At 38.5% G+C, this 17,258-nt stretch overlaps 2 protein-coding genes across 2 annotated transcripts in view; both read right to left on the reverse strand.

Annotated features, from left to right (window-relative positions):
* Positions 1-206: 206 nt before the first annotated feature.
* Positions 207-7,952, reverse strand: LOC133644162 (zinc finger protein 774-like). Its single transcript, XM_062038500.1, has 2 exons — positions 7,715-7,952; positions 207-2,137 (listed from the first exon to the last, which is right to left on the reverse strand). The coding sequence occupies exons 1-2, from the start codon at positions 7,905-7,907 to the stop codon at positions 1,227-1,229; spliced, it is 1,104 nt and encodes a 367-aa protein (XP_061894484.1). The 5' UTR covers positions 7,908-7,952; the 3' UTR covers positions 207-1,226.
* Positions 7,953-10,259: 2,307 nt separating this feature from the next.
* Positions 10,260-17,258, reverse strand: part of LOC133644288 (zinc finger protein 37-like) — an 18,052-nt gene continuing 11,053 nt past the window's right edge. The window contains exon 3 of the mRNA XM_062038659.1: positions 10,260-12,116. Coding sequence (XP_061894643.1) covers positions 10,807-12,116 — 1,310 coding nt within the window. The 3' untranslated portion in view covers positions 10,260-10,806. The remainder of the gene's footprint in view (positions 12,117-17,258) is intronic.

Below are 17,258 nucleotides of genomic sequence, written 5' to 3' on the forward strand. Positions count from 1 at the left end.
GTACTTGGTATCATTACAGTGGATGTTAGGTGTAGATCCACCAATGACGTTTGTTTACATTTTGACGCCGGTGAGCTACAGTGTGTAGTGAAGCATGTTTAGCTATTCTTCGTCCTGCAGGGATGATACTTGTAAGAAACTTACTGTCAGGGTGTGTTGGTGACGAACCCCAAGATGCAGAGATGACGATAGGCATTGAGGGGGAAAACATTATTTAATGTCCAAAAATATAAAGAAAAAACACAAACCAGGATCTAGGAACAGGAAACAGGATGCCAGGGAATCAGGAACTGGAAGACGAGGAACAAAAAGACAGCAAGCTACAAACCGCTACAGAATATAGTTTACCGCTACCGCATCCAGCTAAACTGACATCGACACGACAGGTCGGAACGACAATAATCCAGCCCTGACTGGAGGGGAAGGCAGGTTCAAATAGCATCTGGCTGATTGACACCAGGTGTGGCCCGGTGCCAATCAGCCACATCTGAGGGGAAAAAGCACTCAGGGATACAAGCAGGAAATGAAGACAAAATAAAAGCACTGACAGGAAACTAAGACAAACGCAACCAAACTGTCAGGGGCAACCCTGACACTTACTTTATCTGTCGCCATGGAGGCGAGGATTAGTGATTTAGGAGTATCCACAACACTGCAAAATGCGGATGGACTTAAGCCGCTGGCTAGCTAGCCAGGTCTTAAGCACCTCTTCCTGTGGGCGTTTCAGTGTTACAACTTCACCTTTATCGTTAGTTTTTAAGCTAAAATACGTCCGTTCTCCCTTTTCTGTCAACACACTGTGTCTGCTTGTAAGTACTGACCTGATAATAATCAGAATCAGAAATACTTTAATAATCCCCGTGGGGAAACCAGCCACTTCTACACACAGCCATAAAAGTAAAACAACAACAAAAACATATACACTTTGGTGGCCTGGGGCGGGTGGGGGGAGCATGGCCAGAGACAGGAGCAGACCCAACAAAGCAACAAACTGAATACAATACAAGTCAATACGTGAACCTTCAAGTTACAAATGAACGGTTTCTCTCCAGTGTATGTTCTCATTTTTCTCTTTTTGGAGTTAATCTTTTAGGGCAAATCGAGCAGGAAAAATTTATTCTCTGCCGTGTGTGTGGTCAAATTATACTTTATGGAGAAACTCTTCTTGCAAACAGAGCAGGTAAAAGGTTTCTCGCCAGTGTGTAATATCGAGTTTGCTTTAATCTTCATCTTTCAGCACAATCTGAACACAAAAATGGTTTCTTCTCTCTTCTTGTATGTGTTTTCAGTGTACCCTTTAATGTGAACTTTTTGCAACACACATTACAACTTAACAGTTTCTCCCCAGCATGCGTTCTCATGTGTATCATGGCGTGATGTTTACTTTTGAATCTTTCATTGCAAAGCCAGCAGGGGAATTTCATCTCCATGTGTGATCGCGTGTGTGTGGTCATAGCATTCTTTGTGTAGAAACTCTTCTGGCAAACTGAGCAAGCGAAAGGTTTTGCTACAGTGTGTGTTCTCTTGTACGTTGTCAAAAGACTCCTGTGTCTAAATGAGCTCCCGCAGTCAAAGTGTTTGCAGTAGGTATGATCTCTCACATCACGTTTAGAGTCACGTGTACTCTCCAAAGGTTTTAGGATGTCGTCACTGTGATTGCTCTCAGAAGAGTCTGACATCATGCCGCCTATATCTGACAGTGGAGCAAAGATGCTGTCTGGTTCTGAGTTTATATCTTCACCATGCTCTCCATCTGCAATGTGTTGAGTTAGAAGCTCCGCCCCTCTGCACTGATCGCTCTCAGAAGAGTCTGACATCATGCCGTCTATATCTGACAGTGGAGCAAAGATGGGGTCTGGTTCTGAGTTTATATCTTCACAAAGCTCTCCATCTGCAATGTGTTGAGTTAGAAGCTCCGCCCCTCTGCACTCCTCACTTTGACTGTGATGAAGCTGTGAAAACTGAGCCTCATTGTCATCATCATCCTCCTCCTCCTCCAACCTTTGAGTCTGCTCCCACGTTTTCTCCTTTTCCTCTGTGAGGTTGGGCTCTCGCTCCTTTTCCCCCACAGTGGAGCGCCACTCCTGCTGCTGAGATGGAATCTCTTCTGGACTCTTTACCGACACATGCTGGTTGTCTGTAGAACAACAAAAACAAATTAGGTGTTATTTTAGTTTGCAGCGCTTACGCCAACTAATAACTGAATTAATTATGCTGCATATTATGAACATTAATGAAAATGTTTTGTTGGGAACATCAGGCCTCCAATTTTAACTTTTTAAGGTCAAGGCAAGTGTGGCCTTAAAAGAGGGCTCATATTGTAGGGCACCAAGGCAAACATTATTTTCTTTTGAGACAGGGGCTCTAAAGCGCATATATATATATATATATATATATATATATATATATATATATATATATATATATATATATATATATATATATATATTAGGGCTTCAACAACTAATCGATTAAAATCGATTATTAAAATAGTTGCCGATTAATTTAGTCATCAATTCGTTGGATCTATGCTATGCGCAGTTTTTGTTTTGTTTTTTGTTAAAACAAATTTTTTTAAAAATAAACCTTTATTTATAAACTGCAACATTTACAAACAGCTGAGAAACAATAATCAAAATAAGTATGGTGCAAGTATGCTGTTTTTTTCCAATAAAATACTGGATAGGATAGAAATGTAGTTGGTCTCTTTTATCCGGTTATTAATCGAAGTAATAATCGACAGATTAATCGATGATCAAATTAATTGTTAGTTGCAGCCCCAATATATATATATATATATATATATATATATATATATATATATATATATATATATATATATATATATATATATATATATATATATATATATATATATATATATATATATATATATATATATATATATATATATATATATATATACTTTGGGTTGTGGGATTGAGTGTGTTGTGCAGGTGTTTGAGTTGTATTGGTGGGTTATATGGACGGGAGGGGGGAGGTGTTTGTTATGCGGGATTAATTTGTGGCATATTAAATATAAGCCTGGTTGTGCTGTGGCTAATAGAGTATATATATGTCTTGTGTTTGTTAAAATGTGTAAATGGGACAAAACAAACAACATGTTTACTTGACCCAATTCCTGGGAAACTTATTAAGGAGATTTTTGTATTATTAGGTCCATCAGTGTTAAATATTATAAACTTATCACTTTCCTCTGGCACTGTTCCCCTAGCATTCAAAAAAGCGGTTATTAATCCTCTACTCAAAAGACCTAACCTCGATCCTGATCTCTTGGTAAACTACCGGCCGGTCTCCCACCTTCCGTTTATCTCGAAAATCCTCGAAAAATTTGTTGCACAGCAGCTAGTAGAACACTTAGCGTCTATCAATCTCTGTGAACCTTTTCAATCCGGTTTCAGGGCAAATCACTCTACGGAGACAGCCCTCGCAAAAATGACTAATGATCTATTGCTAACGATGGATTCTGATGCGTCATCTATGTTGCTGCTTCTTGATCTTAGCGCCGCTTTCGATACTGTTGATCATAATATTTTATTAGAGCGTATCAAAACGCGTATTGGGATGTCAGACTTAGCCTTGTCTTGGTTTAACTCTTATCTTACTGACAGGATGCAGTGCGTCTCCCATAACAATGTGACCTCGGACTATGTTAAGGTAACGTGCGGAGTTCCCCAGGGTTCGGTTCTTGGCCCTGCACTCTTTAGTATTTACATGCTGCCGCTAGGTGACATCATACGCAAATACGGTGTTAGCTTTCACTGTTATGCTGATGACACCCAACTCTACATGCCCCTAAAGCTGACCAACACGCCGGATTATAGTCAGCTGGAGGCGTGTCTTAATGAAATTAAACAATGGATGTCCACTAACTTTTTGCAACTCAACGCTAAGAAAACGGAAATGCTGATTATCGGTCCTGCTCAACACCGACATCTATTTAATAATACCAATCAATCAATCAATCAATCAATCAATGTTTATTTATATAGCCCTAAATCACAAGTGTCTCAAAGGGCTGCACAAGCACCTTAACATTTGACAACCAAACAATTACACAAGGCGACTCGGTAAAGAATCTGGGCATTATCTTCGACCCAACTCTCTCGTTTGAGTCACACATTAAGAGTGTTACTAAAACGGCCTTCTTTCATCTCCGTAATATCGCTAAAATTCGTTCCATTTTGTCCACAAGCTGAGATCATTATCCATGCGTTCGTTACGTCTCGATTACTGTAACGTATTATTTTCGGGCCTCCCTATGTCTAGCATTAAAAGATTACAGTTGGTACAAAATGCGGCTGCTAGACTTTTGACAAAAACAAGAAAGTTTGATCATATTACGCCTATACTGGCTCACTTGCACTGGCTTCCTGTGCACTTAGATGCGACTTTAAGGTTTTACTACTTACGTATAAAATACTACACGGTTTAGCTCCTGCCTATCTTGCCGATTGTATTGTACCATATGTCCTGACAAGAAATCTGCGTTCAAAGAACTCCGGCTTATTAGTGATTCCCAGAGCCCAAAAAAAGTCTGCGGGCTATATAGCATTTTCTATTCCGGCTCCAATACTATGGAATGCCCTCCCGGTAACAGTTAAGAGATGCTACCTCAGTAGAAGCATTTAAGTCCCATCTTAAAACTCATTTGTATACTCTAGCCTTTAAATTGACTCCCTTTTTAGACCAGTTGATCTGCCGTTTCTTTTCTTTTCTTTTCTCCTCTGCTCCCCTCTCCCTTATGGAGGGGGAGTTGCACAGGTCCGGTGGCCATGGATGAAGTGCTGGTTGTCCAGAGTCGGGACCCGGGGTGGACCGCTAGCCTGTGCATCGGTTGGGGACATCTCTACGCTGCTGACCCGTCTCCGCTCGGGATGGTTCCTGCTGGCCCCACTATGGACTGGACTTTCGCTGATGTATTCGATCCACTGTGGACTGGACTTTCACAATATTATGTCAGACCCACTCGACATCCATTGCTTTCAGTCTCCCCTAAAGGGGGGGGGTTTACCCACATCCGCGGTCCTCTCCAAGGTTTCTCATAGTCATTCACATTGACGTCCCACTGGGGTGAGTTTTCCTTGCCCGTATGTGGGCTCTGTACCGAGGATGTCGTTGTGGCTTGTACAGCCCTTTGAGACACTTGTGATTTAGGGCTATAAAAATAAACATTGATTGATTGATTGATTGTGTTTATTTACTGTTTTAGTCATTCCCAGCTGAATATCAGGTCCCACCCGCCTCTCACAGCATCTTCCCTATCTGAATCGCTTCCACTGCCCTCTAATCCTTCACTCTCACTTTTCTCATCCACAAATATTTCATCCTCGCTCAAATTAATGGGGTAATCGTCGCTTTCTTGGTCCGAATCGCTCTCGCTGCTGTTGGCCATGATTGTAAACAATGTGCAGATGTGAGGCGCTCCACAACCTGTGACGTCACGCCACTTCCGGTACAGGCAAAGCTTTTTTTATCAGCGACCAAAAGTTGCGAACTTTATCGTCGATGTTCTCTACTAAATCCTTTCAGCAAAAATATGGCAATATTGCGAAATGATCAAGTATGACACATAGAATGGACCTGCTATCCCCGTTTAAATAACAAAATTTCATTTCAGTAGGCCTTTAATTTCCCCTCGTTATCATTGAGGTATTTTGTGGCAAAACGACCCAACTCGGTCGTTACACCGGAGTCACCTACGTTAGCGTTCACTTCACGTTTTTTTTTTTTAATACACTGTAGCACTTTGAGATTGCTTACTCAATATAAAGTGCTTTTTACAAATAAAATCTATTATTATTATTATTATTAAACTTTTTTGTTGTTGCAAATAATCATTATCATTAACTTTAGAATTTGATGCCAGCAACACGTGACAAAGAAGTTGGGAAAGGTGGCAAGAGATACTGATAAAGTTGAGGAATGCTCATCAAACACTTATTTGGAACATCCCACAGGTGTGCAGGCTAATTGGGAACAGGTGGGTGCCATGATTGGGTATAAAAACAGCTTCCCAAAAAGTGTTCAGTCTTTCACAAGAAAGGATGGGGCGAGGTACACCCCTTTGTCCACAACTGCATAAGCAAATAGTCAAACAGTTTAAGAACAACGTTTCTCAAAGTTCAATTGCAAGAAATGTAGGGCTTTCAACATCTACGGTCCATAAAATCATCAAAAGGTTAAGAGAATCTGGAGAAATCACTGCACGTAAGCGGCATGGCCGGAAACCAACATTGAATGACCGTGACCTTCGATCCCTCAGACGGCACTGTATCAAAAACCGACATCAATCTCTAAAGGATACCACCACATGGGCTCAGGAACACTTCAGAAAACCAATGTCACTAAATACAGTTGGTCGCTACATCTGTAAGTGCAAGTTAAAGCTCTACTATGCAAAGCGAAAGCCATTTATCAACAACATCCAGAAACGCCGCCGGCTTCTCTGGGCCCGAGATCATCTAGATGGACTCATGCAAAGTGGAAAAGTGTTCTGTGGTCTGACGAGTCCACATTTGGAAATATTCGACATCGTGTCATCCGGACCAAAGGGGAAGCGAACCATCCAGACTGTTATCGACGCAAAGTTCAAAAGCCAGCATATGTGGTGGTATGGGGGTGCATTAGTGCCCAAGACATGGGTAACTTACACATCTGTGAAGGCGCCATTAATGCTGAAAGGTACATACAGGTTTTGGAACAACATATGCTGCCATCTAAGCGCCGTCTTTTTCATGGACGCCTCTGCCACACAATGCCAAGCCACATTCAGCACGTGTTACAACAGCGTGACCTTGTAAAAAAAGAGTGCGGGTACTTTCCTGGCCCGCCTGCAGTCCAGACCTGTCTCTCGTCGAAAATGTGTGGCGCATTATGAAGCGTAAAATACGACAGCGGAGACCCCGGACTTTTGAACGACTGAAGCTCTACATAAAACAAGAATGGGAAAGAATTCCACTTTCAAAGCTTCAACAATTAGTTTCCTCAGTTCCCAATCGTTTATTGTTTGTTGTTAAAAGGAAAAGGCCATGCAACACAGCGGTGAACATGCCCTTTCCCAACTACTTTGGCACGTGTTGCAGCCATGAAATTCTAAGTTAATTATTATTTGCAAAAAAAAATAAAGTTCATGAGTTTGAACATCAAATATCTTGTCTTTGTAGTGCATTCAATTGAATATGGGTTGAAAAGGATTTGCAAATCATTGTATTCCGTTTATATTTACATCTAACACAATTTCCCAACTCACATGGAAACGGGGTTTGTATAAATACAACAATTAAGTAATATTAAAGACAAAAATGGGGTCACAATGGGGTTACAATTAATTGATTTACTTACCATAAATTGATTTAAGTGGACCCCGACTTAAACAAGTTGAAAAACTTATTCGGGTGTTACCATTTAGTGGTCAGTTGTACGGAATATGTATTATACTGTGCAATCTACTAATACAAGTTTCAAACAATCAATCAAAAACAAACAAAATCTTGTTTAGGGCCACACAAAGCTTAGGGCCCTGCTTAGCAGACCTCATGGGCTGGGTCGGTCGGAGAATGCACACCCTGAATTACAATTGTGTAATAATAATAACAAAACTAATAATAATTTACCAAAAACAAAATGCTAATGTATAACTATTTAACGTTACTTTCAAGTTACATGATAAGGTAAAAAGATGTAAACAAACCTGCTTTGCGTAGCACAACTCGAGGTTTGAAAACGGCGTCCAGAAGTTTTTGTTGTCGATTTGTCTTCTCTTTTGTTCTAGAAAGTTCCTCCTCGTACTCTGCTATGGTTCTTTCCAACACTCCAAATATTTCTTCAATTACAGAATTCAGTCGCTGCTCCATCAACATTCTCAACTGCTTGACTTTACACATTTTTTGGAACAAACTTGCTAACTTCCGGATTTTCTTCTTCGCTGGTATCTCACTACAGCAAGATTTGGCGCCGAGTTCCCATATTTATTTCTGCGGTGGGGGTGCTCTACAGCGCCCCAAGCACGGGGGCGGGGGGCTCGGCTTTGTAAAGTTTAAATATTATTTAATGTCTTTTAAATACTGTATGTACATTACAACATAATTAATCAAATGATTAAATAAATATAGCAGTAAAAGTTCAATAATAAGTTTGGTTGCATCAAAGTAAAATTGACCAACACTATCTACACCCCCTAACAAAAATGCAAAATGGTTCGTTCCACCCGGAGAGCAAAGCCGAGCTGAGCTTATGGCTTTTGATTGATTGATTGAGACTTTTATTAGTAGGTTGCACAGTGAAGTACATATTCCGTACAATTGACCACTAAATGGTAACACCCGAATAAGTTTTTCAACTTGTGGCTTTACATTTTGTTACATGTATATATATTTTTCATTCTATTTTAGTTGCTTTATTGACTTTACAACCCCCTGACGCTGTTTTGTACTGTTTTTGTACTTGTTTTGATTATTAGTATTATTATTTCTCGATTGTTTGTAAATGTTTCAGATTACAAATAAAGGTTTATAAAATAAAAAAATAAAAAAAGCAATCACACTCATCACTGGGATTTTGCAAAAAGGATGAGGTGAGAGAAAAAAAAAGTCAAAAACACAATAAAAGTATTTATTGTGCGATTTCACTTTTGCATCGCATTGCTCGTAACAGTGGTGCGTTCAAGGACCCTCGATGAACGTTAGAAACAGGCGTCAGTAGTTTTAATCCCCAAAAGATGAGGTCATATTAATATAACCATTATAATGTAGTCGAGTGTCCTGGGTTCGCATATTCTGTGTACTTATATAAGAAAATAAAAAATGGGAGTCATGAGAGCTGGTCCGGTCTCCACCACTTCTTTAATGTCTTCTTCACACACTTTCTTCAACAACCCACTTTTATAGGCCTCTTACGTCACAGCCCTACGGCAACTTTGGAGTGACAATACTCTTCCCCCTTACCCAACACACCGGTAACTTGGGACACCCTGAACTGTTTGTTACAATAATAATACTTTTTTGCGGGGGTTTGTATTAGCCACTGATGATACATGAATGCAAATTCATTTTAAATTCATCGGTACTTTACACTCTGAAGGACAACTTGATAATCATATTTAAGTGAATAATGGCAGGTTGTATGATTAATATGAACATTAATGTCGATATTTAGGGTAGGGGATTTTGCCTATCGTTCACAATCATTATGAGACAAGAAGACAAACGTTTTTTGTTTTTTCTCCTACATTCTAACATTTAAAAATCGGCTCGTTCTAGGAAGCTAGCAATGCAGTTCTACCTCTAAATCACTTTAAAAATGGATTAAAAAACCGTCAACAATACTTTTTTTGCATTCCGTAACCTGTATAATAACCAAGCTGTAGCGACATTATTGTAAAAGCGAACACTGAGGAACACTTTTTCTATCGTAGCAACACATTTATGTTTTCAAGAACACACAGGGGACCCACCTGTTTAATTTGGCTTTTATTTAATATTATATTTGATAAGTAATTTGTGCAATACTTTTTACTCTTACTTATGTTAGATTTTTCAGAAGGCACCCTGCGACCAACCTGTCTAGGCTTCTATGCTTAGGCTGCTGCCCCCGCAACATGACTTCAGATAAGCGGAAAAAGATGAATGGATGTTAGATTTCATTTAGTTCTATTTATGTATTATATATATATACTGTACATATATTTTGTACTTATTTCATCCTTTATTTTTAATCATATTTTATACTATTGTCCACATTAAATTTTATTTTTACCTCTGCATCAGGAATTTTATCGGGCACTGCTGTAGGGGTGCTTTGTATCAGCGTCATGGTGGCCGTGCAGACCGCTCCTGTGATAGTGTTTCTTCACCTAGCTCCTCTGTACTCAGTCATGCATTCATCTATCTGTGTGTGTGTGTGTGACTTATGACGAGGGGAAGTGGGTCATCGGGGCATTATTTTTAAGTCTGTAAAGCACTTTGTGTTGCAATTATTTTATATATGAAAAACACTTTATAATAAATAGTTGGATTTGATATGTGCTTTGCCTACCTGCAAAGGCGTAGGAAATACTTTAACATTTGGGGAGACTCATACTGTATTGGAAACGGGAGAAATAGTTTGAGCAGAAATATGTCAAAAATAACTACAACTCAAAGCATTTACAAACTGCAATGTCAAATGAACAGTTTTTCAAGGCAAAAACATTATGACTTGAACAGAACACAAATAATGTGGAACAACCAATTGTTCACTCTTTAATGTCAATTCAAAACGCAAAAAGCAGTTCGGCCAATGAAAATCAAATCAAATAAACAACCTTTGTTCTTCTACAACAACACAATGAGGTCACTTTACAACCTGCATTCACTAATGGTATTGTGTTAAAAATGACAACATTTTAGTTACTGGTGGTGTTACTTGGGAACACTGAGAGTTAGCAATTAAGTAACTGAAAAGTGACCACCACAGCAAGACGTGATAAACAAGTTATATTCACGGCAATATATCCTACATGCTGTTTAAAATGGCCAGTGACACTACAATATATTGCGCCTTCAAAATAAAAACATCTGTTCAATATTTCAAATGCTCTTGGCTCCGATACTGCCCATGTTCACCGAAATCATTCGTGTTGCGAACTGAATTTTCTAAGTAATTGTTCGGCCTCAAAGCCGAAATTCAGTTGTTTTTTTTTTACCAGAAAAATCACTCCTGAACACCACATGAAGGTCTAAATATACATGCCTAATAACATGCTGTGTATTTATAGTAGATTTAGCACAGTAACAGAGTGTGCATTTAAGTCCTTGCAGCTTCCATGACTGTTGCACATTTGTGTCTGCTGACATTATAATGACATGTAAACCTTTTATTGCACACAATGCAAATGAACGGTTTCTCCCTAGCGTGTGTTCTCGTGTGTATCATGACAGCTGTTTTATTCGTGAATCTTTTAGGGCAGAGCGTGCACACAAATTTCTCCTCCTCGAAGTGTGATCTCATGTGTTTGTTCATATTTTGCTTTCTGGAGAACATCTTGCAGCAAACGGAGCAGGTAAAGAGTTTCTCAGGACTGTGTGTTCGCATGTGCAATAACATGCCTTTTTTACAAGTGAATATTTTGCCACAAGCTGAACATGGATATGACGCCTCCCTTGTATGTATTAGCATGTGCCTTTTCATGTGATCCGCCGAGCAGAATGTTTTAGAACAAACTGCGCAACCAAAAGGTTTCTCTCCAGTGTGCGTTCTCATGTGTATGATCATATGATGCTTGAGGGAGAAACCTTTCGCACAAAAAGAGCAAGCGAAGGGTTTCTCTCCGGTGTGCGTTCTCATGTGAGTTTTCAAATTACTCCTTCGTCCAAAGGGTTTCCCACATTCAGGGCAGTCAAAGTGTTTGTTGTTAGTGCAACGTCTCGTATTGGCTTTCGAATTCTTATTACTCTCCAAAGGTTTTGTGATGTCGTCACTGTGATCGCTCTCAGAAGAGTCTGACATCATGTCGTCCATGTCTGACAGTGGAGCGTAAATGTTGTCTGGTTCTGAGTTTATATCTTCACAATGCTTTCCATCAGCTTCTGTGATGTGTTGAGTTAGAAGCTCCGCCCCTCTGCTGTCCTCACTTTGACTGTGACGAAGCTGGGAGGACTGAGCTCCATCTTCATCATCAGCCTCTGTCAACCTTTGAAGTGGCTGTTCCTCCTCTTCCTCTTTAAAGTGGAGCAGTTTTCCATCAACTGCTATGTGTTGAGTTATAAGCTCCGCCCCTCTGTTTGTCTCACTTCGACTGTGAAGACAATGTGAGGACCGACTTTCATCTTCATCAGTTTCCTCTTCCTCTTTAATGTGGAGCTGCTCTCCATCATCCTCTGTGATGTGTTGAGTGAGAAGCTCCGCCCCTCCGTTTATCTCACTTTGACTGTGATAAAGCTGATAGGACTGAGTTTCATCTTCATCATCAGCCTCCATCAACCCCTGAAGTTGCTGTTCCTCCTCTTCCTCTTTAATGTGGGGCGTCTCTGGATCCCTCTGCCCCACTTTGGAGCTCCACTCCTGCTGCTTGGAGGGAATCGCTTGTTGACTCTCTGCTGACACCTGCTGGACGTCTGCAGAACAGAACACAAATAAGGTGTTGCTGTATTTTAGTCTGTAGCGCTTGTTCCGATTTAATGCTGTTATGGGAAAAAATATATAGCCTGAGGTAATTTCATATGCCAATAATGATATCAAAATATTTTTTTAAATGAGATTAATCACACTTTAGAATTTGGATTAAATTATGAATGATTAATTACAGGTGATTACTCGCTTGTGTAATTTAAAATGTGTTTATTAAGACCCCAATACGAGTAAAGGAATGCAATTTTATAGTCAGAATGTCATCCAAGAATGTTTTACTTGAATCCGTGTCCTTGATTTGCACAAAACTTGGTAACAGTTTTATCTAAAGTTCTTTCAGGCTGTATTTTGACTGAAATTTGCCAGCGAGCACACCAGTCAGAGTTAAGTCAGACACATTTGCTATATGTATGTATGTGTGTAACTGTGTATATAGAAATATTCATCCATCCATTTTCTACCGCTTGTCCCTGACGAGTCGCGAGGGTGCTGGAGCCTATCCCGGCTGCACTCGGGCAGAAGGCGGGGTAACCCTGGACGAGTCGCCACCTCATCACAGGGTCAACACAGATGGACAGACAACATACATATACATATACAAAACTAGTGAAGTTGGTACGTTGTGTAAATCGTAAATAAAAACAGAATTGTTATTTTTTGCAAATATTACCTCATTTGGAATTTGATGCCTGCAATATGTTTCAAAAAAGCTGGCACAAGTGGCAAAAAAGACTGAGAAAGTTGAGGAATACTCCTCAGACACTTATTTGGAACATCCCACAGGTGAACAGGCTAATTGGGACTAGGTGGGTGCCATGATTGGGTATAAAAGCAGCTTCCATGAAATGCTCAGTCATTCACAAACAAGGATGGGGCGAGAGTCACCACTTTGTGAACGAATGCGTGAGCAATTTGTTTAAGAACAACATTTCTCAACCAGCTATTGCAAGGAATTTAGGGATGCAATGTGTTGATGCCATTAAATTCTAAGTTAAGGATTTTTTGCCCCCAAACCATTTAGTGGTCAATTTCATATAATGTATGTGTGTATATATATATATATATATATATATATATATATATATATATATATATATATATATATATATATATATATATATATATATATATATATATATATATATATATATATATATATATATATATATACCAAATGATTTATGATCATGAAATAATGACGGGTTATATTATTATCTATTTAAACTCATATTCCTAAGACAAACATAGTAACATAGAGGTCAGTTAAAATGTACACTATTAAGAATGTGTAGAAATATTGCATAGGGCCCTGACATCTAAAAAGTACAACTGTGTTCATTGTTATGTTCATGTATTTAATTACTTCATCTTTTCCTACTAAATATATTTGTTCTTTCCCTTTGGACATTAAAAATCATGTACTGCATTTCTTTTATAATTAAATATCAAAATCAAAATATTACATTATCATGTATTCAAAATGTATTTTCTAGCTAAAATAATGATAAATACTTTACTTAAATATCTGCTTGACTTATGATTTCAAAACAAATTATCAAATTGTAGACTGTAAAATTGACAACAGATTTTACAGTTAAATTCTGCCGACTGAGTTATTTTTACCGGAAAATCAACTTTGGTACTGTTTCTTTACATATACAGTAAGACACTAAAACGTTAAAAAACAAACAAAAAACATTAAAACAAGATTTTACGGTAAAAAAAAAAAAAAGGCAGCTCTTTTGCCTGAATTTTAGCGCTAAAACAGTGGTATTGTTTTTCCATTCCATTTATTAATTTTTTAATATGCTGTAAAACACCCAGTGCTAAAATTCTGGTGACTGAGCTTCCAGTTTTTAAAGCACATTTTTTTGCCGCTTATGTAAAAAAATATATTTAATTAGTGTATTATATATCCATCCATCCATCCATCCATCCATCCATCCATCCATCCATCCATCTACTGCTTGTCCCCGTTCGGGGTCATGTTTATTCATATATTACTGATTGTTAAAATTGGCCCTCTGAGGGCAACCATAACTGCGATGTGGCCCTCAAAATTAGTTTGACACCCCTGCCTTAGAGGGAACATTGGTCTCCACATTTGAAGTGAAGGCAAACAAAATGATTTATGATCATAGTAAATAATGACAGGTTATATTATTACATATTTAAACTAATATTCCTGAATATCTATATTTAATTTGTCTGCACTATTTTGTAAAAAATTAATCTCACCAAATTATTTAGGGGGTGGCGGGGTTAAGATTAATTTAGGGGGGCTTCATAACTGCGATGTGGCCCTCAAAATGAGTTTGACACCCCTGCCTTAGAGGGAACATTGGTCTCCACATTTGAAGTGAAGGCAAACAAAATGATTTATGATCATAGTAAATAATGACAGGTTATATTATTACATATTTGAACTAATATTCCTGAATATATATATTTAATTTATCTGCACTATTTTGTAAAAAATTAATCTCACCAAATTATTTAGGGGGTGGCGGGGTTAAGATTAATTTAGGGGGGCTTCATCTCCCTTAAAATAGGCCAAACGACACCCACAATCTGTATATAACTAGGTATAGTTTAAATTAACACACTCATTATTGTGTCAATATCTACCAACACACATGAGTACACTTCACTGTAAACATATTTAGGTGTAGGCCTACTGCTCATCCATCCATCCATTTTCTACCGCTTGTCCCTTACAGGGTCAGGTGCGGCTAAATCAGGCTTCAGTGCTAAAGAGAAACCTACACAGCGCAGCTGCTTAAAATTAACGTTAACATTTCGTCTAATCTCCTTCTCGCAAACCTAATATCGTGTTTCATCTCGTGAGAGTCAAAATAAAACATTTGTCCATTCGTCCATTTTGTACCGCTTGTCCCTCTCGGGGTCGCGGAGGGGAAATGGGCTGGAGTCTCTCCCAGCTGCACTTTGGATATCATAAGACATCACTCAACATCTTGATGTGAAATAATTGAAATAAAAAATTGAAGTTGTTTAGTTTTAAACGCTGAAAAAAAGCTCCGTGCTTTGGGTTGTCAGCACAGCCCGGCTATGAGGCCCTCTCTCGGGGTCAAACAAGGATCGAACAGCACGGCAGTGGCGCAACATTACATGGTCAAAAATCTCGTTTTTAGCACAAATGTAAGTTTGTAATATCACAGTAAGATGTATGTGTCTGGCGTTGAATGTTTAAATGAATGCAAAAACCCTACACTTACATTTTAAAGTTGCTATTTTCACTCCGGGAAACGCCGCCATGTTGAGAATATGTTCGCAAAGGATCTTGGGATTTTTTTTCGTCCAATGGCGGGTTGCAACCCATGTCAATAAGAGCATACCGCCACCTGCTGTTCCGGAGGGCGCATCGTCAGGGTGGGTTGGCTATTTCGATTATACTACGGGCCATTCTACTGAATTGGTTTAAAGCGGGGGTCAGCAACCCGCAGCTCTCTTTAGCGCCGCCCTACTGGCTCCCTGGAGCATTTTAAAAAAAGGATTGAAAATGGAAAAAGATGTGAGAAAAATAATGTTTTTGTTTTGTATGTTTTTTGTTTGAGGACAAACATGACACAACCCTTCCTAATTGTTAGAAAGCCCACTGTTTAATATTTTTCATTTCATTTTCATTTTCAAAAGAAATCCATTATAATTGTAAATTATGCGGACTATCATGACCATACCAATGCTCTGTTTATTAAATTAAAAACATTAAAACAACACTAAATTGGCCCTAGTGTGTGAATGTGAGTGTGAATGTTGTCTGTCTATCTGTGTTGGCCCTGCAATGAGGTGGCGACTTGTCCTGGGTGTACCCTGCCTTCCGCCCGATTGTAGCTGAGATAGGATCCAGCGCCCCCCGCGACCCCGAAGGGAATAAGCGGTAGAAAATGGATGGATGAATGGATCTTGTTGATCTCAACACTGCTATTGTGACGTACAAAGCTCATAACCACATGCTGCCTCTGTGTCTACAGGAGAGGTTCAAACCTAGGGAGAGTCCCTACGACCTCAGAGGCTCAGCTGTCTTTCAGAAAGCAAACATAAGAACGAGCTTAAAAAGTAGATGTGTTTCTGTCAAGGGGGTTCATCTGTGGAACAGTTTGGATGATTCCTTCAAATCTTCCAGTTCCATTCACACATTTAAAAAACACTTTAAGACCAATGTCTTGGAAAAATATATCACTCTTGAATCAACACAGTAATTAATACTATGACTATTGTTAATTACAAACTAAATGTGGGACATAAATAATAATGGAAGTATAATTGTTTGTATATAGTTTATAATTGGTACAAAAGTTTAACTGTACAAGGATATTTCAAATGCCTTTACTGTGTATATAATTGAACAGTGTTTATGTTGTGTACAAGGTGTATTTATAATATGTTGTGCAAAGGAAATGTTATATTTTTTGGAAGCTCATCTTGTATTTGACATTGTTTGTAGAGTTAGGCGCAATAAGTGTTCAACTTCAGCCTTAACCCTTTCGGTCTGCAACATTTTCAATTTATGAATGTATGAATGTACAACTGTTTGTTTATGTAAAACTGTTTGTTTATTTTGTTGACCACTGACCGAAGAAAAATAAACTAACTAACTTATTTATCTCCTTCATTGATGTGCATTTTTGATCAATAGACAATTAAACTTTAGCAACTAAATCACATATTTACACACCTTTGCTTGAGAAGGAACAGGATGAAGAAAATCTTATATTTAATCAATCAATAGACAATTAAACTTTAGCAACTAAATCACATATTTACACACCTTTGCTTGAGAAGGAACAGGATGAAGAAAATCTTATATTTCCTGCCCCCTTCAACATAATAAATAGTCTTACTTAATGGATAGCCCAGAATCACAAGCATACAAACCAAACAAATACATCCAAATATAATGAAAACAAACGAAACAAGTGCAAAACTTCATGAAGTACAAACCGAACAAAAAAAGTAATATTCACCTCACGGGATGATACAAAACAAATACAAAACCAGACAACAAAATAAGTAAAATAATAAATATAAAGCAAAATGTAAACACTTATGGCTGTCCATATGATCTTATTGTTCCGTCTTCATACATTTTTTTCAATTGGAATACATTT

This window comes from Entelurus aequoreus, linkage group LG27, assembly GCF_033978785.1.
Source record: "Entelurus aequoreus isolate RoL-2023_Sb linkage group LG27, RoL_Eaeq_v1.1, whole genome shotgun sequence".
NCBI classification, from domain to species: domain Eukaryota; kingdom Metazoa; phylum Chordata; class Actinopteri; order Syngnathiformes; family Syngnathidae; genus Entelurus; species Entelurus aequoreus.